The sequence below is a fragment of the Ciconia boyciana genome, chromosome 23 (assembly GCF_034638445.1).
Source record: "Ciconia boyciana chromosome 23, ASM3463844v1, whole genome shotgun sequence".
Lineage (NCBI taxonomy): Eukaryota > Metazoa > Chordata > Aves > Ciconiiformes > Ciconiidae > Ciconia > Ciconia boyciana.
In genome coordinates this window covers 852,173-875,096 of record NC_132956.1, presented here as the reverse complement: position 1 = coordinate 875,096, position 22,924 = coordinate 852,173, and the positions used below count along the sequence as shown (strand labels likewise).

General features: G+C 59.2%; 1 protein-coding gene across 2 annotated transcripts; it reads left to right on the top strand.

Annotated features, from left to right (window-relative positions):
* The first annotated feature begins 890 nt into the window (after positions 1 to 890).
* On the top strand, positions 891 to 21,388 carry TAFA3 (TAFA chemokine like family member 3). 2 transcript variants are annotated; one of them, XR_012039523.1, is made up of 7 exons: positions 891 to 1,021; positions 8,148 to 8,232; positions 8,499 to 8,614; positions 17,086 to 17,235; positions 18,301 to 18,425; positions 19,306 to 19,452; positions 19,828 to 21,388. XR_012039523.1 is itself a non-coding variant. In XM_072844616.1 (6 exons), exons 3-6 carry the CDS (start codon positions 8,500 to 8,502, stop codon positions 19,837 to 19,839), a joined length of 402 nt encoding a protein of 133 aa, XP_072700717.1. In that variant the 5' UTR covers positions 891 to 1,021; positions 8,148 to 8,232; position 8,499; the 3' UTR covers positions 19,840 to 21,388. The 2 variants fall into 2 exon arrangements, 1 of the variants encoding a protein (XP_072700717.1); XM_072844616.1 differs by lacking the exon at positions 19,306 to 19,452.
* The last annotated feature ends 1,536 nt before the right edge of the window (positions 21,389 to 22,924 follow it).

Here is a 22,924-nt window from a genome sequence, read left to right as displayed (position 1 = left end):
AAAGGTCCAGCAGTAAACTGCGAGCTGTCTTCAAAAAGCAAAGGCTTTCATCGATACACAACCAGTTTTGAGTAAGGCAAAGAAAATTAGTTATATGTAATTCCAGTCTCTCATCTCAGCTGTCCTGAGGCTGTGGGACTAAATCCCGGCCCTTCTCTGTGCCACACACTGATGGCAGCGATTGTGGTGAAAATTCAGCCCTTGCCTTTGCTGTTGGTTGGCATTTTACAGCCTGTTGCTGCCAGGTTGTCGCAGCGGCACACGCAGAGCCGCGTCCTGGGGTGCCCAGGAGGGGTTTGTTGGGCCAGCCCAGAAGCTGCTCTGGGGAAACAGCCGTCCCAGGCTGGGGTCTGGGTCCCCTGTGTCAGGCTCGAGAGTCTCCTGCAGGGCTGGGTCCGGGCCAGTACCAGTATTTTGGCAGTTCTTGGCTCCAGGAAAGCTACGAGGTTTGTTGGGTTGACGCTGAAGCTTTGAGAAGGAGAGTGCCGCAGGAGCGGGGCCGGCAGGCTGTCTGTCCGTCCGTCCGTCCCCGCACTACACAGTACCACTCGTTGCTCACCGGGGCCACCGGACGTATTTTTTTGGGGGGGGGCAATTGGTTTTCAGGTAAATTAGCTCTGACCAGTCCTCCCTCCGGGCTACGTTAACGAGCACCGGGGCTAATTGGGGCGGGGCAGCGTTCTTCCAGGAGGGACCGGCGGTGGTGCGGTGCGTCGGTGCGGAGCCGGGTGCGAGCCGGGGATCGCCCGCGCTAGGGCCGGTCCCTGTCCCGGTGCCGGGCGGGCGGCAGGCGGCGCTGCGCCCCTTCGCGGGCACCGGGGCCGCTCGGCTCCGCGCCCGCCGCCCCCGCCCAGCCCAGCCCCGCGCCGCGCCGAGCCGAGCGCTGCCGGCGCCGCCGCCGCCCGGCGATGCCAGCGGCCCCCGGCCGCAGCGGCCCGCGGACGCGGCGCTGACCCGGCGGAGCGGGCGGACGGCGGCCATGGGCAGCGGCGGCCCCGGCCCGCACGGACGGCACCGGCAGGTACGCGCGGCCCGGACGGAAAGTTTGGGGCGGGCGGGGTGGGACGGGACCCCCGGGCCGGCCCCGGTGCCGAGCGCAGCGGCAGCGCCGTCGGGGCCCCGCGTCCCCGCCCGGTGCCGGTCCCCGGGGCGGTGCGAGGGGACGCCGCGCCCGTCCCGCTGCGGGCTGAGCCCTGCCGGGGGCAGGGCCGTTACCGGCCGGGAGCCGGGGCGGGGGGAGCCGCCGGGCTCGGCGCGCCCGCGGGCAGCGGCGGCACCGGGAGCGCCGGGCCAGGGCTCGGCAGCGGGGTGCGCTCCTGGCCCGGCCCGGCCCGGCCCGGCCGCCGCACGTCGCTGCTCGGGAGCAGCCTGTCCCGGCCCCCGCGTCGCCCCCCGGCCGCCCGGTGCGGGGCTCGGGGCTCGGGCGGCCCCTCGCAGCAAGTTTCCCCGCGCCGGGTCCTGCGGGGAGCTCGGTGACGGGTGGCCCCAAAAGGAGAGGTGGCCCCCGGCCCCTGTCCGCCCTGCGACGGGGGCGGTGGCCGCGCGAGGGGGGGCTCGCCCCGAGCGGGGCCTGGGGCTGGCCAGTGGGGCTGGCAGGGTCCTGCTGCGGGGCTGGGCTCTGGGCAGGGCCGCGGTTTACCCCTGGTGAAATGATGCTGCCAGCCCTGCGAAGCCGCTTGCAGTTGTGGGAGGCAAAGCGCTGCGGGAGAGCTCCGAGGCTACAGCAGCCAAAACCACTTCTTCACCCTGGAAGGGGAAATCAAGACCAACCGTTGCCTTCCTCCGGTGCAAGCTGCAGCCAAAGCTTCAGGCAGGACGGGATGGGACGCGGGCTTCAATCTTCCTCTACTTGTTCCTCTCTGCTGTAACTCCTTCGGCTGGGGTGGACTTGCTTCTGCTGGATGCCAGGCCGGAGCGGGGCAGGGGCGCTGGCGTCCTGCTGCCTGGAGGGGTGGCTGGAGGGGCGCGGGACGGGGAGCAGCTTGCACGGGCCGGGTGTCCCCCTCGCCTGCCGGGGGAGGCCCAGTGGTCTGGAGGAGAGCATCAGCTGTACCGGTTCCATGCTGGAGACAGGCAGGAGCGGATCCGTGCCGTGGTGTTGGGCAGGGAGCGGGAGTCCCCTCCTCCTGCCAGCTAGCCTTCCCTTTTGGTGCAGTGTGAGGCCTGGGGGGCAATTCAGTGTGCAGGTGCCCTTGCCCTGGGAGAGCTCGTCTGTGCTGGGGCACCCACACCCCAGCAAAGAGCCTGCACAGGTGAGATGTTGTATCTCTGGGAAAGCAATTTGAGCTGTCAAGTCCTCTGCTTTCCTCCACTGACGAGACTGACTGAGCTGCTGTTGACCTTGGGTTTCAACACCCCTGATGGGTGGCCACGCTCTGCCAGAGAGAGGTTCCTGGCACTGGAGGAGTCTGAGGTTTGAGCTGTCAGCAGAGCTGACATTCAAAATGCCAGCAGCAGCAGGGTGGTGGGATTCACCGAGTGAGGGAGCAGGAACAGGCCTGTGCTTGGGCGGAATTAGAGTTAAAAACTCTCCTGCTCACCTTGGCTGGGAAGGAAATGCTGCAGACGCTGGAGGAATGAGCGAGGAGCTGGAAATAAATCAGTGTAGAGGAGAGGAGGAGAGAGCGCGCTTGGGGGAAGGAGTCCTCTGCATTTCTGTGTGCTCCCCTGCCACCTCTTTGCCAGGTTGGAGGTACATGCCTCGTGCTGCCCTCACCAGCACTTCTGTGGGGCTGGACCGCTGTAGGTGTACCCAGAGTAAGAGCTAAAATGAAGTGCGCAAAAGGACCCAGCTCAACCTGGAGCTCTGGGGCTTGGGTCAGCTCCTCAGTGGTGGGGTTTCCCTTTGGGGAGGAGCAGTGCAGCGTTCGGGGCAGTACGGAGCATGGGAGGGTGCAGGAGTTACTGCGTGAAGCTCCTGCCAGTGCAGCTCCAAGTGGGCACGGCAGCCTCCTGGGCACTGCCCCCAGCTCTGTGGTCGTGGTAGCTCTGACTTCCCAGCTTTGTCTGTAATTGAGCATCCTCAGTGCTGCAGAGGGAGCTAGGATGGAGCCCGTCTGCTGGCCTGCACTGATGAATGCGAAGGTGTGGGTATGGAGGTTGCTGCTGTGTTCGGTCTGGGCTCAGAGGATGGCAGCATCTTGCTGACTGGCCTCCCCCGGGGACCCCCAGCCACGTTCAGCACTCGCAGCTTGTTCCCAGGTTGGGCAGCAGCAGAGTGTCTCGGAGGTCCTCAGCCCAAACCTCACAGCTTGTGCGTGTCTGAGCGTTTCCTCACCTGCCTGGGGTGGAGGATCCGATGCTCGGCTGGTTTTCCAGCCTCGTGGGAGAAGGGAGATGCCTTCTGCCAAGCCTGCGCTGCTGCTTTTGCCCTCTCTTCGGCTGCTGGAGGCAGAGCTGTACCGGAGCCTGTGCCGTGCCTTCCCGGGGGACTGTGGGGGTGTCTCCTTGCTTGTCAGGATCTTTCAAGGAGGCGTCAGCTTCTCGGGAGACTCGGCAGCTTCTCCATGCTGCTGCCATTGCCTGTTGTGCAGCCCACGGAGCTGTGCTTCGGGGCGAGGGAAGGAGACCTTCCCTCCAGGCAGTGCCTGCGGGCACGGAGCAGGCAGGGTGGTCTGGGCGTCCAGCCCTCCCTCTCGTACGAGGCGGGGGTCAGCTCAGCCACTGCTGTCGTGAGGTTTGCCAGGTAGCCGTGCGGCACGGCAGGGATGTGCAGGGTGGTCACGGACTGGGTGCGCAGCCTGTTCCCCGGTCCTGCACAGTGGGGCATTTGCTGAGATGGTCTGACTTTTTGCATCAGGGAAGTATTAAAACAAAATCGATCCCTCCAACAGGCAGTGTAACATCTCCAACATCGTGGAAAGGTTTCTGTGCCTGCTGGGCTCTGGCCAGGTTTCCTCCCTGCTCTGCGGCCAGGGCACGGGGCTGCCCGGCACTGTGGACCTCTGGATCGTGCTCTGTTGCACCAAAGCCTGCACCTCTTCTTGCACCAAAAAAAGGTGCCCAAGTTCCAAGAAGTGCTGAAATGGCAGGAGTATGAAAATAGCTTTCGGAAAACTGGCAGAAGGGTAGGGCCAGGTACACGCAAAGGTTGACAGTGTTGGAGCTGCAGCGGGGAGGGCTTGTGTCACTCGGCACAGAAAACCAGCCAATGTGCCAGCCTCCCCCACCTCTCTCTGTTTCTTTTTTGGGTGGAATTCTGCTAACCGTAATTATCCACCTCACACAGACCTTTGCAAACAATGCTCCAGACCGGCAGGGCTTGGAGCGTAATTTGGCATGACAGAGAGTCCCTCATTAGCACCGTGGGGCGCGGGGCTGCGTTCCAGCCGAGGCGCGGATGGAGCAGTCCTGGCTGGAGGGTCGCAGTTCTATGTGTGGCTTTAATGAAGAAGGAGGAAGAAGTCTCTAGCTCCTGTGACCGACAGAGCGGCCGGGGTCTGGGAGGGCAGCGCGGAGCTCTCCCCGGTGTGCCCGTGTGTCTCCGTGCCGGGGGAGCCTGGGGGAGGCTCCCGTGGGGGTGATGGCTCGCGCCCATGGGGAAGGACGTGGGCCCGTGAAGAGGAACAGTCGTCTCTGCCACGCTGGCTATGACCACGATTTATCTTCAGAGAAATTTGGGCACTTTGCAGTTACTTCAGATCCCAGCTCAGACCAGGCGGAAAGCAGCTAACAAAATTGTTAATGAAAAATTCCACCAAATCCCAAACAGAACATAACAGAAGAGAGAATACTGCTATTTTCAATCAAAATTAAGTGCTTTGACGTGCCAGAACACCACTCTTCATTTCAAAATGACATTCCAGGCTGAAAAATTTCAAGTCAGACCAAACATTTGTAGTTGGAGTCTCATGACGATGGAGGTTGATAACTGTCAAAATCGCACTTTCTGCAAAGCTGTGTTTTCTAATGGGACTTTGTGCATGAGTGGGAGCGCTGAATGCCTGTGCTGGTGTGGCTCCGGGGAGCATCGCTCCGGCGGCCGCTGCCGGGGATGGTGCCTCTTGGCCTCGTCCGCCTCCGAACCCCGCGTGCTCTCCCCGGCCGCCAGCTCGGCTCCTGCCACTCGGTGCGGTGGCTTCCTTTTGAGTGTGGCGTGGACAGTGCGGGCTGCATTATTGATAACTCTGTGATTTATTTATGCTTCCTTGGCTATAGCAGACAGCTCAGCCTTTCTCAGCTATAGTTTGCAGAGGGAGCACGTCCCTGTCCTGCGTGGGATGGAGGTGGCCAGCGGTGCGCTTGCTTTTTGGTCCGGCTGAGGGATTCGGGGATGTCACCTGGAGACCTCCCGTGGCCCGGACGGTCCCGTGGGCAGGAGCTGGGGCCGGGCTCCTCCGGAGGGGCTCTGGTGCGTGCTGTGGGGCTCGGTGCTCGTGCCTGGGAGCTCGGCTGTGCTCCCTGCGTGGAGGAGGAGCCGGAGCAGCAGCCGGGAGGCCAGGGACTCCCAGTGCGGGCTGGCCTCCCGCGGGGGCCTGGCAGCTCTGCTGGACGCTGCCCGGGACGCAGCGTGTTGGCGTCGGGGGCTCGCTGCCGCAAGAAAGGCGGAGGCTGGTGACAGCCTCGTGTCTGCTGTCCTCACGTCCGGGCTGCCAGATGTGTCCCTTCGTGGGGCAGGACAGATGTGTGCTGTGGCACATGTCCCAGCCCAGCCGGGGCACAGCCCCCCCCGGGGCTGGGTGTGGGGGTGTGTGCATGTACACGTGCGGCGTGGGAGGGCATCGTGCCCGCTCCCAGCTGGCCGCAGTGCTGAGCGCTGATGCACGCACTGCCCCGGATTTACAGGAAGGGCCGAGCAGGTCCGAGAGAGCTGTTTACTTTTTCATTGAGGAAATAGTACGCGTTTTAAGCTGGCATCAATATTTACGCGATGGGCTGTGACATCTCTGAAGGGACGCCAACAGTGCAGGATGTTGTGTGAAAATCCCCCCTCTGAGGAAGCCTCTCGCAGAGCAGATTCTGCCGACAGCCCCACCGGAGCGCTGGAGATTGCCTCGATACGGCTTTAGGCGAGGGAGTCCGCGCAGTCTTGTCACATCAGCTCGTGCCCGCTTCACGGGGCGATGGTTTTCTTGCGCACTGAGCCATCTCGGGTTCGTTCGGGGGCTCAGGGCTGCCTGGGCCCGGGGCAGCGGTGCGGGTCTGCACAGCTCCTCCGGTCCCCGCAGCACCGGGCGCAGCCTGAGCGAGGGCTGTGCTGGAGCAGGATCAGTCCCTCGTCACCCGGCGGGCAGGGATGGAGCCGGGAAGGAGCGCGGGTGCCTGTGTGTCCGTGCCCTCCCGACCACGCTTCAGGCTGCTCCTGGCCAAGCTGACTATCCCACAGTGTTAATTAGGCGTATTTTCTTACCTATAAATTCTTTTCTAGCATAAAATATGTGGTTTTGTCAAGATACCTTTCTTTTTTTCCTGGGCAAATGTCGATGTTTTTGGTGGCATTTTCTGATATTTTTTTTTTTCTTCCAGTTGGGAGAATCAAAATGGAAAATATCATTTTAAATCAGCATTTTGGAATGAAACATTTTTCATTTTGAAGTGTCAGTTTAAAATGGAACAATTCATTTTGAAATGCTTCAAAACAAAAATGCCCTTTTACCACCTCCAATCACTTTGTTTTGATTAAAAATGTCAGCGTTTTCTGTTCTGGCACTTCATTATATGAGTATGTTTCACTGTCTCAGCCTGGTCCAGAGCAGATAGAAATTTAGAAGATGGTGGAAAATTGAAGATTTCTTCTCCCAGCAGGCCGGGCTCGTCGGGTGCCCAGCCGGCACGCCGCGCTGCCTGCGTCGGCCCCGGTGGGTGTGGGCCGCGGTGGCTGGTGCAGCGAAGCTCCCCGGGGAGGGGATCGCCGGCGTGAGCCCCGCGCAGGGAAGGGGCAGCCCGGGCGCCCGCTGCCTGGTCCTGGCAGCGCTCCCGAGCCTCTGTGTCGCTGCCGCTTCTCTTCAGGGCCTCTCACTAATAAATTATGATCTGGCACTGAAGTTTTATGGGGAACGCGGTCGTTTGCCCTGGACCTGGCTAGATCTCAGCAGGTGATGAACGAGGCTGGGAGGTTGGCACTTCACCTGGCAGATGCCGAGCGCAGACGTTGCTGTCAAAGCTGTTATTGCTCGTGCCGCTGCCTGCGGAGCCCCAGAGCTGCTTCCACCTGCAGGGCTGCGCCTAATAAATAGTACAGGGAACATATTTACAGCAGGTGACAGTAAAACACCGAGTCTTTGGGGATTTACATTTTTCCTTAAGGGCTCCAGATGATGTAAAACTCTGCTCCTTCCCAGCGCATCCTGCGCGGCGTGGGAGGGGTGCCAGCACGGTGCCGGTGGGCAGCAGTGGTGTCCCACGGCCCTGGTGCGCACAGAGGTGCCAAGAGAGGTTACTGGGGGCTGGGTGTATTTGAAGATAGCGGACGCAGTTTTGTGTGTGTGGTTTTATGAACTTTGCGGGCGTTCCGAGAGGAGAAGCAGCCCCAGAACAAGGCATTGCCCTGGGACGCTGCGGCACGGGTCCCGGCGCCGCTGTGGGCTGTGCGTGTCTGCCCAGGCATCGGCTACCCCATTCCTCAGCGCCCCGTGCAGCACCGGCCCCGCCGAGCAGGAGGGCGGCCGGGCCCCGGGACAGCTGGCGTGGTCAGGCTGTCTGTCTGTTGGTGAGGGGTTTGCAAAGTGCCCGGCCCACGAGAGCCAAACCTTGGGCGTCGCTGCAAGGGACCTCGGTGACGCGAGGGCGATGACAGGGTGTAACCGCACGCGGAAAAGGCGATACCTGGCATGACTCACTGCTGATTTACTCTGGCTCTTCCCACACACCTCGGGTCTGTATTTAGTATTTGTGATCTGCATTAATAACGTACTATAATGGGCCTGATTTTGCGCTCTCAGCAGTAAAAATCAGGAGCAGCTCCTCTGGAGCGGATGGAGGCACGCTGGTGTTACAGGAGGCGAGCAGGGCTACGGGCTGAGTTCCCGGAGAGGTTTTGGTGCGTGCGATGGGCAGGCGTGTGCTCCCGTGCACGAGAGCGCGTGTGCTGACGTGGGGCCAGCCCGGCCCCGGGGTGTCCCCCGCTGCTCCCGGGGCACTCGGCGGTTCTCGGCCCCCGGGTACCGTACAGCAGGCATCGCTGTCCATATTTCTCTTTCTCCTTTCAGATGTACTGATGTCTGTCCCTTGCAAAGACCTGACCTACCCGAGGTTGGCAGATGCGCAGGTGTTAGTGTGAAACCCCAGTAAGAGGTAAGTGCTCGTCCGTGCCATTGCCGGTGTGGTTTCTTTCTGTCCTGGTGCAATGGCCTGTGCTGCTGAAGAAGTCTGAGCCTGTCCAAGGGCGGTGGGTGAATCCCGGGTGCGTGCCCTGCCTCCCAGGGCCGTGTCCCCGCAGGCAGGCCACCCCGGTCCCCGTGGCCGCACCGCCGCGTGCAGCAGCGTCAGTGCCTGGGGGCTGCGCTTCCCAACCCGCCTCAGCCCCTCGTCCTCCACGCATCTCTTCTTGTTTTTCGTAGAATGAGTGAGAGAGACATACAAAGCCTGAGCAAATGGGTTTTCGTGCTCACTCTCTGCCTTACCACGCTGTGGGGAAGACTGACGCTGGCCTCCACCCATCACAGAAGCCATTCAGGTAGGGGAAGCGACGTCCTTGCTGTGTGCATCGTGCCCCTGTGCAGTCGCCCTGGGCCCCCGTGATGCTGGTGGTGCCTCGGGGTCTCCGTGGGATGCCGGGGGTGGGGGTCATGTGGGGCCAAGATATTTGGCGAGGGTCTGTCCCTCGTTCTCGGGTGGTGGCACGCACCGGCTGCGGGAGCGGGTGGGTGTCTCTCTGGGGACCAGAGACCAATGGCCTGGGGGACCTCGGTGTCCGGCCCTGTCACTGGGGTCCAGGCAGCGAGGATGAGCGTGCTGAAGGCACGGGGCAGAATCCAGCAAACGGATGCCGAGAGGCACCGACATTTTCTCTCTGGTGCTGCTGTGACGGCTGCGGGATTTGCACTTCGAGTGTCCGTGCGTGCAGGAAACTCCCTGGGCTGCTCCTCGGACACAGGCAGGAACCTGGAGCCACATAGCAGTAAAGCTGTTCCTTGGAGTTATAACTTGTAAATACCTAATATGGGGCACTTAAAAACTGTTCCTTGGTGAGCCTAGCTGGTCTGTGGAGCCAAAAAGCAAATTTCTTCATGTCTGCAGCAAAATCTGAGACACATCTAGGTACTCACGTTATTACTGAGGTAATTCTTGATCTGTGAGCAGTGAGACATAACTCTTTCCATCTAAATTGCAATGAGCGTCACAAACCACGCTTATTATGCGATGGACACTCTCCACTTTAGGCTTTCATTAGAAATACAAATTTTCAGCCCTCTGGTTGTAAAGATCATCTTGAAACATGGAACAAGTATAAACTGATGTAGAACTGAAAGTCTTGCTGGAAAGCGTACCCTTGTCTCTGGGGTGTTAATTTGTTATTCCCAGCGGTGGCTTCAAGATCCCCCTCTGTGCGCATGTCGGAACGCTGTTTTGTGTGATTGATGTGATTTTTGGAGGGGTTACGTGAACCCACGGTTGAAGTTTGTGTCTTGAGAAGAGAAGCAGCTGAGAAGTCGTGCTCAGCCCTTCGTGCCCATCCTGTCCGGTGCAGGAGCCCGGTGGGCCGCACCAGAGGGGGGATCCGGTGGTCCAGGGCTGGGGGTTCCTCTCCCCGGTGCGTGGAGGGAGGATGGCGGGGGCGGGTGGGAGCTGGCGTTACTGGCGTGCTGGCAGAGCTGTGCAGCAGGGCGGCAGAGGCGAGCGCTTGGAGTACGGAGCGATCCTGGGGCATGTGCTGTCTGCCTCTTGTGCCTGTGTTTGGGAAAGAAGGTATTTAAGGGTTAATTTGAAATTGTTCGTGCTCTTGCCTGACCCCACACCTAACCCTGTCCTATTTCTGTCATTTTTGCCTGGCAGTTAAAGCAGTTCTAATCCTGTAATCCCCATCCTCGTTGCTTAAAACCAGAATGTATCTTCCAGAGTGACTCCCCCCACCAGCTAGTCAGCGGTTACCTGCCTTGCCCTCTTTCTAACCTGTAGCAGGTGCATGAGAAGATAAAACTCCTCAGTCGGTTCTGGAATGACTTTCTGGCACCAGCTCAGGACTCCCCAGGATACGGGCTCGGGCACTGCCCGCAGCCGGGTGCTCGCCCAACCTGCCCGGTCCCCGGGGCCGGAGAGCCCCGCTCCTCCCCAGCAGGAGCGGTTTGCAGGGGAGCTGCTTCTTCGGGGAAGAGTTAGACCTGGCATTGATAACGCAGCGACTCACCTAGGTTTAAAGTGCAAATACCCAAGTGTCTTCGTGGGGCGTGAATTATGTATAAATCTTACTTCATACATGAGGAGACAGGCTCAGGCATTCACACTCTCGCAGGCGGAGAGCCGGGGATCTTTCGCTCGCACAGACTTATCCACAGTGGACCAAATCTTGTACTTTTTATTCAAGCAAATTCTAACCCACAGCAAAGAGGGCAAGCCAGGAGCAAATACGTAAAAGTTTGACCCTGCTCTGTGTCTGTATTAACACGGTTTCTCTCTGCGCATCCTGGTTTCCTGGCACTGTAAGAATTTTCCGTGGCTGCGCGGGCGGCTGCCTCCTCTCCTGGGCTGGATTTCCATGGAATTCTGAGTCTGCTTGCTGAGTTCGTGGGCTTTATTTTCCTGTTGTCTGCCCTCTGCTTTTCCTTCGTTTGGGACAGTTTTTGGTAAAGGTTGTGTTTGAAACGCACTTTCATAAGGTTGCATTCTCAGTTGCAATGACATTTTTGTCCTAGGAAGCCCGCAGTTACATTTCTGTGTGTGGAGTTGATCTGGAGGTGGGAACGGGGACGGCCGCACCGCTGATGCCTGCCTGTGGCCCCCAGAGTCGGAGACGCTCATGGATTGTGTGCATAAAAGGCCAGACACATCCAGAGCTTTCAGCCGTTTAGAGCATTGTGTTTATTCACAGTTAAAACCAGGTGTGGCACCTAAAAATGAGCAATAGCAGGGGAAGATCTTTAATTGTGACAACACGGCCACACGGTTTCGGAGCCCCCAGACTCATGAATTTCTTGCACAGAGAGCCTGCGTGCAGACGCTCTGTTAGCCGTCCAGGGAAACACCGCACTGTAAGCATCTGGCTGTGGAAATCGGATCTAATCACTTCTGCTCACCCCCAGCATGTGGGGAACGCTAATGTGTCCAAGCAGAGCGGTGCTTCCTGGGATATGTGGTTGGATTTAAATAGCCACAGGAATCGAGTGAGGAGATTAAGTCATTTGGAAATGGAATAGGAGACTCCTCGGTGACGAATGGTTCACCAGCAGTTTAATCCCCCATATAACGTGGTGAGCTCTACGTGATGAACGAGGCTTGCTTGTCTGGATACAGCTCCTGCAAAGGTGGCCCCAGCATCTTCAGATAAACCCCTCTAATGCTGATAATCAAAGTGCCATCTTTGTCTTCGTTCACATTCATCACTCAACCCGGAGCAGAAGTAAAGGCGTTTACTCAGGTGGGATTTGCTTTCAGGAAATGAGGTTCTCTGAGTGAATGGAGAGCACCGATTTCTGATTATCTTGTAAGAGAGATTTACTGGTTGGCGCGTCGCTGCTCGGAGTGAAGACGGCAGCTCTATGGCTTTTATTTGTGAGATGCTTCTGCAAGATTCCCACTCGCTTGGGGAAGCGTTGGTTTCTCCAGCACGTTCAGCCTGTAAATCAGGATGGAATATTTTCCTGAGCCACCTTCTCTAGATGAGGCAGAAGCTGCTCTGGGTGGGTGGGAAGCACCGCTCGGCACCGCAGCGGAAGCAGGTCGTGTGTTGGGAGCTGTATCCTCTAGGCGCAGGGTGCCCGTACAGGTCCATCTGTCGCACGATGGCAGGACGCTTTCAGCTGTTCTCGATGCAGTCCAGGCATTTGTTTTTCTGCTTGCAAGTGTGAAGTGATGGGATTTGCTCAAGCAGTTCATGGATGTGCACGCACTCGCACATGCAACGAAGGGGGACAGAGCATGATGTGGAGTCTTGAGGTGACAAGGTAGTAAAAAATCCCAACTGACACGCAGTGATAATGAGCAATAAAAACAAGCCTGCTTCTCTCCAAAAGCCTCTTAAATAATACATGCATCTAAGGCAGTAGTGATTTTAAGACTTTAATTATTTAGTGAATATTAGTAGTAGAGTTGTTGCAGGGCACGGAGTACAGATCGCTCACGCCACTGGCTTCCCCGGGGCTGCCCGCCGGCTGCTCGTTCCCCGGTGCCCCCGGGGCTCGCTGCCCTCTGAGCCCGCGGCCCCGCTCCCCGCGGGGACTGGACCCAGGTTCTGCCTGGTCTCTGCTGTGCCGCTCAGCCCTCCTCGGGACACCCAGACCCATTTAAGGGCATTTCAGTGCCCCGGAGGAAGGGGTTTTGGGCAGAGGGCTTGGGCATTGCCTGGCAGTCACATGCATTCAACTTCTCTTCATTTTACAACTCCGCACCAGCAAGCGGAGCGATATTTTACACTGAACATGTGGAGCAGTGCCCACGCCTCCCTGAGACATACAAAATGTGTCATTTCAGGTTATGCCATAAAAAACCACGTTCTGCTGCTCACTTAAAGGTCAGCCAGAGTAGGACAGCATTTTTATTTTATTTTTGCATGCAGGATTCAAAAGCCTTGTGTTCTTACAATGCTTTTATGGTTCCATGAGATAAGATTTTTTTTAAAAAGGGTTCCAGTGGGGAAATACCAGTTAAATGGGAGGGAGAAGCGTGCCAGAAGCTCTGGAACTTATCCCAGGCTCTCTGGGGCTTTCCTGCTCTCTGTGTTGAACACATCTGATTTGCAGTTTCAGTCCTGTCTGGGTCGAAGTTTCCTGCTGCTCAGCAAAAGGAGAAGCACCTGCAGGGAGCTCCGGAGGAGCCCATCGCTGCGCTCGGGCTCCAGCTCTCTCCTGGCTCTTTCCAGGCGTGTGACAAAAGCCCGGCGTGGCAGGGAGCCGCTCGGCACCGCTCTCCTGCCGGCACCCCTTGGCAGGGGCTGCTCATCTCTTCTGCAACGAGGAAACCGCAAACTCTCTTGATGGCATCCTGGCAATCGCTGTATCTGATGCTGAGGGATTTGTTTGCATCTGGTTACAGCCCCCCAAACCCCTGAGCTCGCTTGGATGTCGGGGTCTGTGGCACTCGCAGCTGGCGTGGTCGGTGCTGCCTGCGGTCGAAGGGCAGGGAAGCGGGTGCATCTGTTTGGTGTGTAGGGAGCTGAGATGCTTTGCACCAGGCGGGGTGGCTCTTGCCCTGCTCCCTGCGGGGCCATCCCTCCTGCTCAGCCACAGCCCGCAGCCCTGCTGCGAGCAGTCGCTTAGGGGGGGATGCACCGTGCCCTGCTGCTGTGCCTCCCGCCGGGGCCGGGGCTGGGGCTGCGGCTGCGGCTGGAGGGGTCTGCACTGCAGAGAGGTGCCTGGGGCAAGTTTCCTGTGTAATTGTGTCCCAGAGCGGGATATCAGATGCTCACAAGACCTTTAGGCAGATAAAGTATTTCACAGCCTGAGAGAGGGCCGGTCCTGGGGGTGCGTGCTGCTCCCCCAGCTCTGCCACCAGCAGAGCCCTCGCTGCAGGGCTGCGCAAGCCCCCGGCGGGGCTGGTGCCAGGAGGCCGCCTGGCCTCTGGGGTCCCTCGGTTCGAGCTGTTCACGGGTTGAATCCTGGAGCAGAAGCAGGCGGGTGCGCTGCCGTGGGGTACCCGGCTGCGGGCAGCGGCGTACCCGGCTGCTCCTTGTGGGCAGCTCGGCCTGGGGCAGAGGCAGCTGCTCCTGGCACCGCAGTTTACTGCCCGACCCCGCTAGCAGCAGCTGCCTGGGCTCTGACGGGCTCAGAGGAAAGCTGTACGCTTTTGAGGGAAAACAAAGGCTTCTGAACCTTTCTCTTCTGAGGCTCGCAGCCGCCCTCCGTGCTCCCCGCGCAGCGGCAGACCTGCAGCCCTGGTACAGCTTGGCGAGTCACAGCCCCAGGCCGGGTCCAGCAGGGCTGGAGCGCAAAGCACCACTTAGCAGTGAGAGCGTCTCTGTCTGCCTTGGGTTTGAGAGCATCTCTCGCCTGCCGTGGGATTTGCCTTCCCCCGGTGGCCTGCCCAGAGGGCTGGGGGCAAGGTGCGAGCCGGAGATGGACCGTGTCCGTCTGTCCTGGTGGGAGCGCCTTCCTTGGGTCTGCACGCCCGCAGTCTGCTGGGACGGCCGGGGTTCCTTGGTGTGACTGGCAGGGACACGGAGGGTGCCCAGGGGCTCCTGCCGGGGCAGGATGGGCTCCGAAGCTGCGGGTCCGGCCCCGTGCTGCTGCCGTGCTCGGCCAGCTGCAGTAAGGCAGAGGAGAGGCGAATTTTTCTTTATCTCTGTGCTGCACCTTTTTGAGCAAATTAAAAGGCTTTGGTGTATTTGTGAACTCCTATTGCATGGCTGTAATGAGCGATTTCTCAGTTCTGCCTGGCTCTCCCTCTGCTGAACCTTTTTAAATTAGCTGAAAATGAGAAGCCAGAGAGCAGAAGTGAGAGGGAGCGGAGGGGTCGTCTGGCCCTTTCTCCTGGGAAGAGCTCTGCTAATGAAGCTTCGCGGGAAGGCTTTTATAAAAACAAGTCAAACCCACAACTACGTGTGAGCACTGAAGTTGGAGGGTATAAAAATCCTCTGTTGGGGGGGGCTGTGTTGGGGTGCGCAGGGTGGGTGAGTGACTCCTCGTGGTCCTGGACCAGAGCGTGGTGGGAATGGGGGTTCATAGTCAGCCAAAGCCAAGGACCTCTGCTTATTCCTCAGATTATTTAGAAAATCCCATTAACCATAAAAACGGGGCAAGACAGTCATGTTTGTTCTGTAATGAGTTGCTTTCCCTCTCACTTTCACCAAAGTCTACCATTTCTGCATGCAAAAAGAATGGAAAATATCATTAAAGCTGAATTATGATGGCATTTAAAAGGGAGGATAAAATTTATGGCTGGAGATGCTATTACAAAATACTTCCAGGATAGGTAATTGTGTAATTATAATGGGCAGAAATGAAAGTGATGGTTCATTAAAAGAAAATGACCATGAAATAACAATAAATAAAGCCAAATTAAAGCCGTGGTAATAGCACGGCCCGTCCTGCCCGTGTGCCGGCGGGTGCAGGGCACAGGGGTGCATGGCTCCTGGCTGCGGCTCCCCGATGGAGCAGGCTGCCAGGGACAAGCACGTTGTCACTGCCCATGTTTGCGTTAGGACGCGGCCTTTCTGCACGGCCGCGAGTGTCTCTGCGCTGGCCCCAGGCTGGTGGCAGCGCTGGAGAGCGAGTCCTGGGGCAGCTCTCGCATCCTGCCCTTTTGTCTCCCGGACAGTGCTTGGACACGGTGGGAACAGGAGAGGGGCAAGGACTGCTTTGGCTGGAAGCTGGCACGGCCGTGCCTGGCCAGCACAAGCCGGGAGGTTGCACTTGGATCAGCGTTTCCCAGCAGAGAGATGAAAATGCAGCTGCAAGGCAGAGGGATTTCCCCCGGTGCCTGGGGAGAGATCCTATTTCCCTGAGCTTTCATTTGAGAAGGTGAAGCGGCTGCTTTCCAAAAGCTCCTGGGAGGCAGGCTGCTTGCTGGTGAGCATGGGTACGTGCCGCCTCTCCCCGGGGACCCACGGGAGCGCTTGCTGTGACGCAGGTCAGCCGCCCCCGGTCCCCTTCGTGTGGCGGTTCCTGCAGAGCTGGGCAGGGGACACCAGCACAAACCTGCGGCACGAACTCCCTGGGCCGGCTGCCCTGCTTCGCAGAGCTGGGGGTGAATGGGGCCCTGGGACCCGCAGCAGGACCCTCCCAGCAGTGCCTGGGGGACGAAGCAGAGCTGGGAGCTGAGGCTGGACGGGCAGGATGGCAAGGACAGACTGGCAAGCACAGGCTGGGTTGGAGCGGCTGCCAGAGCCGCGTGTGCTGGGAAAGGGCTGAGCGTGGGCTTGTGCTCGTGGGTTCCTCCACCAGCAGCAGCAGCACGCTACTCTGCTCCCCGCAGCCCTGCCTGTCCCGCTCGCACCGCTGACCGAGCCTTTCCTCCAGCGGCTGCCGGGGGCTCCTGCCCGTTCTCCAGGGGCGCGGAAGGGGCTGAGTGCGTGCTCCTGAGCTGAGGGTGCGCAGCAGCCAGGCCCGACAGCGTGATGTGTGCTCGTCTGCACGTGTTTCGGGATGACACGCTGCAGGAATGCAGCTTCCCCGTCCTCCCCGCAGCCCGGCTCCCGCTCGCTGCGGAAATAAAAGCCTGTTCCCAGTGACCCAGGGGATGTCTCGGTGCGCGGCTCTGCGCTCGCTCCTCCAGTGCTCGTTAAACAGGACCTGCAGGGATCACCCGCTCTCAGGTCATGGGAATGAAGTCTATCCAGCCCCGTTTGGCTAATTTGTATTGTGCTTGTGTGGGCCGTTACCCAGTCATTGATTTGCAATGCTAACTAGCTTCTAAACCGGGATCCCAGAGGTGATAAGCCAGCACATTAGTTTTCTTTCTTCCTTAATATTTTAATGGCACTGGGAGGGGGAAGCAGCAGAGCAGCCTGGATTTCTGATGAACACCGTGACATTTCTGTGTCACCGCAGGGCGGAAACGCCGCCCTGGTCCTCCCTCCTCCAGCCAGAGGATGGTGTGTGATGGCAAGATGGGAGCGTTGCTTTTAGCTGAGGTCGGAGGTGGTGGTACTCTGTTTGAAGCCGAAGGCAGCACGATGCACCACCCCCTCTCGTAGCAAAGTGTGCATCTTATTATCAGCTGCAATTAACTAACTCATTCGCTTCAATAAAGCTCCTGGCTTGGCCGTGGCACGAGGCTATTCATTTTGCTGGGTAGGATGGATGGGTGTGAGGGCTGTTAGGAGTAAGAGCTCAGGTGCAGGAGGTCTGGAGCAGGACCAGTGCTTCTCCTTACCGTATGGCATCAGCAGCCCTGGGGCGGTTGCCGGAAGCCGGGACAGCGCTGCCCGTGCCGGGCTCTCCTGGTGCCTCGGTCACGGCATGCGCCGGCAGCACTGCCCGGGGGCGGTGAGCGGGAGGTGGCCGGGGGGCTCTGGGGTGCGGCCCTGCGTGACAGCGGCTGTTTCTCCTCCCGCAGTGCACGTAGAGCCCGGCACGTGCGAAGTCATTGCAGCTCACAGGTGCTGCAATAAGAACAAGATCGAGGAGCGCTCCCAGACGGTGAAATGCTCCTGCTTCCCGGGGCAGGTGGCAGGGACGACACGGGCAGCCCCCTCCTGCGTGGACGGTGAGTACCCCGCGGCCGCAAGCCGGGTACCGTGAACCCCCCCGACTGCGTCTTCCCGATGGTCAGGCTGGCGTGGAGTTTTCTGTGCCCCTGGGATTAACAGGCGAGACCTGCCCAGGGGCTCCTGCAGCGGAGCAGAGGGGGAGAGGGAGAGTTTTAGGGACACTCTCCATTGGTGTGGCTGTGTTGCCGCACCCCGTGCAGCCCCAGGCTGTGTGCCGCGGGTGGGTTATGGTGCTCCGGCGGTCCAAGCTCCTCCAGTGCATCACTGCGCTGGGGCCAGGCAGTGCAGCGCTGATCCCTGCGCATCTGCTCACCGCGCTGCTGCAGCCGGAGGCAGGGACATGACTTCAGCCATGCAGCAGCATCACCTGCGAGGAGCGCTTCGCAAAGCTCAGGCCATGTATATTTTATCAAATGGCATCACGTGGCATCGCTGAAGAGCCGGCGGGAGCAGCTGCAGCTTCTGCCAGCGTGGTATCAATTCGCTTGACAGCCGGTGTCCTGTGAGCGCGGTTGTGCGCAACACCAAGAAATGCCAGGATGAATTGTCAGGGAAGGCTTTCGTCGTCCCAGACAGCTTGTGTGTGTCGTCTTTCCCAAAGATAGGAGCCCTCTCTGGGGACCCCCACTGGGGGTGTCAGTTACAAGAGCCTAACAGAGTCGAGCAGCGGTAGGTGGTCCCTTTGCCTCCGTGAGAGGAGCCTGCAGTAGGTTAGCGGACAGCGCTGTTCTCCCTGCTCTTGTTGGGACCGAGAACAGGGCTGGCGTTAGGCTTTTTACCTGGGGTAGGGAGAGAAGGCAGGGTGCTTCAGAGGCAGGTGGAGCAGTTGGGTCAACTGAGGCCGGGCAGCCGACGAGTGGCTCCTCGGCAGGGTCACGGCAAACATGGGCTGTGCCGGAGAGAGGGGCTGCACCTCCCGCACCTCCCGAAGGCAGGCAGGGCTGGCACCCACCCTGTCCCCCAGGCACTGCCAGCCCAGAGCAGCCTCCCCTGCCTGCTGCCGTGCCAGGTCCTCCGTGGCCCGTGCCGCAGCCCGGCCGCTGACACCCTCCTCTCCCCAGCCTCCATCGTGCTGCAGAAGTGGTGGTGCCAGATGGAGCCGTGCCTGGACGGGGAGGAGTGCAAGGTACTGCCCGACCTCTCGGGCTGGAGCTGCAGTAGCGGCAACAAAGTGAAGACGACCAAGGTACGTCCCCGGGCAGGGCACTGAGGGGGGAAGCCTCGCTGGCCTGTCCCCAGCGTGGGGCAAGCAAAGCCCGGGGAAGTGTCCCCCGGGAGTTCGCAGGGGAAGGGGAGAGCCTCCGCTTTCCACGGCACGTGCTGTTTGCTACGGATGCGCTGAAGCAGAGCAGAGGGTCTGGGCTGTGCTGTGGTCACCGGTGCTGGAGGGGCCGGCGAGGGTCGCACGAAGCCAATGGGTCCCACAGCTTTGCTGATCGATAACTCCCACGGGGAGGCTCGGTGAGGAGGGCGTTGCATGGCTCAGCCTGCGAGCAGACGTGCTGGGGACGTTTCCGTGCCAGTCCAGGGCTGCTGGGCGGTCCTGGCTGCTCCCCAGCGTCTCCCCGCTGCTCCGGGGCAGCAGATTGCTTGTCCCAGCCCAGTGGCACAGCCCTGAATCCGTCACCGCTCCCCCGTCTGAGGCAATCATCTGTGACGGAGCGCTACATGATTATTATTTTCATGGCTTGCTGAATGCCCCAAAGAACAAGGTATAATTAAAATTTTATCAAACTCATTAGTAATTACATATATGCCATGGTTAATCAGTTGCATAATTTTGTAATCATTGTTCATACTGTTGAGTGTAATTATTCCTTATGCTTTAGTTTTTCTCGCTCCACATCCCCTGCCATAAAATTATCGTATTAAGTGGTGTTGGGATTTTTTTCATTATTGCTATTATTTTTGTGCACAGAAAGCACTTTTGTGCTCAAGTGTTTTTATGGATGTCCAAGAAGGTTCCTCTGGCCCTGGGCATCCATCACGGACCAGTAACCGCAGCACTACATTTACCTCATTGCCTTTTTCCCATCTGAATATTGTTTGTTTATTTTTCCCCCCAGCCGCCAACTTAGCCCAAAGCCTCTGCTCTGGCTTTGCTGACCCGGGCTCTCGCTGGGGACCGTTCCTGTCTGCAGAACCCCAGGGCTTCTGCTCTCCTCCCTTGTCCAGCAGCCCTGACCTCCATGGCCATCCTCCTAGCACCCCTGGTGGGTCCCTTGCCCTCCCTAGGGAGGCTGCGTTTTGGAAACGCAGACCTATGTTTTCAAAAGGGTTTTGGGTGCCCCGTTGGGAACTGTGCCGAGGGGGCTGGATTTGCCCCTCCCGGTCCCCTCTGCAGACAGGCCCCAGTGCCAGCTGTAGCCAGAGCACGGGGTTCACAAACCATCCATAAGCTGAAATTTGGAACGACCGCCCCATTAAATGAATGCAAGGGGCTGATCGTATTTGCGTCTCCTGAGGCTGTTCGCTGGCGATTCGCAGACGGGGGAGTCAGCTGGGTGCGTTGGGTAACTCGCCCGCTGCAAACAGATTGACCGTTTCCATTAGCAGGCGCCTGCCCCACTCTTCTCCTCTGCCCGCAGGTCACGCGATAGCCTCCGTGCAGCTCGGCAGCAGCTGACCAGCTCTGGCGCAGGTCCCCGGTGCTCTGCGGAGCCGTGAGCGGCAGGACGTGGTCCGGCCGGGCAGTGCCAAAACCCAGGATGCTCCGGGGCTGCCGTCCTGCGCCTGCTGGTGGGACTGTGCCAGGTACCGGATCGGAGCATCCGCTGAGCCCCGGCTTCCCCAGAGGCTGCAAATATGGGACCCCAGCACAGCTGCAAGACTCCTGCCACTCCACGGTCCCCTCCTGCCCCGTGGACACGCTCACTGACCAAGAAATGGGCTCATTTTCCCATCCTCTTAAATAAAATACTCCAATCATGTAAGAGCTGTTGACAATACAGACACAGACAGCAGTCCCCCAAAATGGGCTTTATTCTGAAATAGCTGAAATCATTGCTGTGAGTCGCCTTTCCCCATCTCCCAAGATGTTGAATCAGGGTCGCCATCAGGAATGGGGAAGTCAGTGGCTGTGTGAAACCCTCCTGCTTGGCTCATGGCTCCTGGCCCGGTGGGTTCCCAGGAGCAGGCACTGAGCCCTGGCCTGGCCTCGTGTCACCGGGGGCTGCTCTGCCCCCCGGAGCATTGTGCTTTCCCTGCCCCGTGACCTGGCTGCTGTCACTGTGTGTGGCAGATGCGTTGGCGTGGCCGGGGCCATCTGACACCCTGTCAGCCCCTGGAGATGGTGAAATGTCTCCATGGAGCATGCTGCTGGTTTCTCCTTCCTTGGTAATTGCATTAATCAGGCTGCAAGTTTAATATCTGTTCTCTACCGTGCAAGTCCCAGGCACCGAGTTACTGCTTGTGTTTGCAATCGAATTTCAGAATAACGCACGGGGGAAGCCCTCTTCTGTCTGTGGGTCTGGTGTGCCTGACACCGTGCAGATGCCCAGCCAGAGACCCAGACCAAGCCAGGCTTCATTGCATTAATTCAAAATAAAGAAAAATGTACCGTCTCCTGGCCGTGAGCTCGTGACCTTCTCCAGGACGCACCGTTTCCCCTGGGATGGCAGCTTGAGGGGGAGAGGACGGGAGCCCTGTGGTCCCGACATCAGCAGGGCTGGGGACCCCGGGGCTGCTGCACCGGTGGGACCGGCGGCACATGGCCTGAGCAAGAGCATCGCTGCTGGGGAGCGGGGCCAACGCCTTCCCGGGCACCCCAGCCCCACTCCGTGACCCGTGCAGGGGGATGTGCTGGCTCAAGAGGGGCCGGGGGCCGGAGCCGGCGCGGGGGCCGGCAGCACGGCGTGCTGCCTGGGATGCTGGCGTGCGTGCAGCCGCCTGCCTCCGTGCTCCGGCTGCCGCCGGCAGGACTTGTTATTTAGCTGTTTTTGTTACGGGGTACATAAAACCTGCTCCAGATGCGATGTAAATACCAGACTGTGAAATAATAAATTCATTTTAATCTCTGCAAAGGATCTTTTCATTCAGCAGCGAAGGGAGGCTTTGGGAGCGCTTCTGTTGCCACCTGGATCCGAGGCAGAGACGCTGGGGCTCTGCCCTGGCCCTTCCAATCCCAACCGGCTCGTGCAACAGCGGCTGCTCTCATTACTCGTGCAACTGTCTAATTCTCTGGCTTAATAAAATCTTTTGGCTGTGACTTACACTCTCTAATTACACGTTGCATTAAAAAGCCATACTCTTTCCTTTAGCCGAACCGCAGAGGAACAGTTCAGGCGATGCTCAGCAGGCTGATTTTCATCTCGATTTCACTGACGTTGCGGCACGGATGAGTCTGCCCGTGTCTCTCCATTTCTGCACGCTGAGATCTGATTGCCGACAACCTCCTCCGGCTCTGGTGGGCAGGCAGCCGTGCCTCGGGGCCGTGGCCACTGACGTGCTGCCAGCGCTGCCAGAGCATTTGCCCTGTCACGAGCCCTGCGTGGCTCGGCTGCTGGGTTACCCAGCAAAGGGCTTTTGCGTTTTGTCAGGTGTTTGGATATGGTTTTTGTTGTTATCCATTGCGCTGGCTGGAATCATTGGAGGAGCAGCAGAGGGCAGAGCCCCGCAGAGGAGGAGCCGACGGCCGCCCATGTACCCGGGGCCATCAAGCTCTCTCGACATTGGGACATCGCTGAGCTCCTGGTGGGACAGCCCCGGCTGCGTGGTGGCTTTCTGTCCTGGGCCTGGGCCAGCTGAATGACCAAAAATACCCTTGAGATGGCTTTCCTCCATCGGAGGAGTGAGACGAACCTGGGCCACAAGTTATCAGGAGAAGAGATGCATGGCAGGAGGCTCCTTCCCCAGGGAGAAAAGACCAAGATGGATGAAAGATACAGAAAAAAACAGTCAGCTTTCTGTACCTCTCCTGATGCAGAGCTGTATCTGGCGGGACATCTTATCAGTTAAAACCAGCAAACGGAGGGAGGAAAAAAAGAAACAAATTCAGAATAATCAGCAAGAGATTCGTCAGCAATGAAAAAACGAGGCCGTGTCCTTGCAGAGGAGCGGCAGGACTCGTCCCCCCAGCGCAGGGCAGCGCGCGCGAGGAGGGGTGCGGAGGGGACAGGACAGGGCTCCTCGTGCCCCGCTCCGGGCCAGGGCATGGGCTGAGGGCCAGGGCTGCTGGGCCCAACAAACAGCCGGCCAAGCTCATTTATCGGGTGTTGTTCACAGCACAAATAATTTACCCTGCTGCTCTCAGATGACAGCTCGGAGCGAGCAGGGGCTGGTGCGGGAGGCAGGGCTGGATGGGCTGCGTAAACCAGCGCTTCCCTCCTGCCTCTTTGCTCAGCCGAAACCGGCCTGGTGGAGCCCAGAGCCCCTGGGCTTGCGCTCCAGCCCCAGCACGGGGCTGTCCGCAGGAACTGCTGCTTCCCTGGGGTGAGGAAGGACCAGGGGCCGGCGGGGCCGTGCACCCTGTGGGCTGGGGGGAAGGGGTTAAAGGGTGCTATGCAAAGGCAGCTGGGAGCAATAGGCAATCTGGGCACAGGAGCACTTAAATAAAGGATGCAGGGGTGGTGGGTGCTGCTGCAGGAGGGGTGATCCTGCTGCGGGAGGAGGTGCTGCTCTTAACTTGCTGGTGTTCAATGCAGGAGCTGGGCTGGGGCTTCCCTCTCTGGCCAGCCGTGTGCCAGG

Excerpts from the sequence above, each read along its gene's own strand:
- TAFA3 (XM_072844616.1), top strand. The coding sequence starts at position 8,500 with ATGAGTGAGAGAGACATACAAAGCCTGAGCAAATGGGTTTTCGTGCTC. Across the intron at positions 8,615-17,085 it reads CCATCACAGAAGCCATTCAG|TGCACGTAGAGCCCGGCACG; the intron begins GTAGGGGAAGCG and ends CTCCTCCCGCAG. Across the intron at positions 17,236-18,300 it reads AGCCCCCTCCTGCGTGGACG|CCTCCATCGTGCTGCAGAAG; the intron begins GTGAGTACCCCG and ends TCCTCTCCCCAG.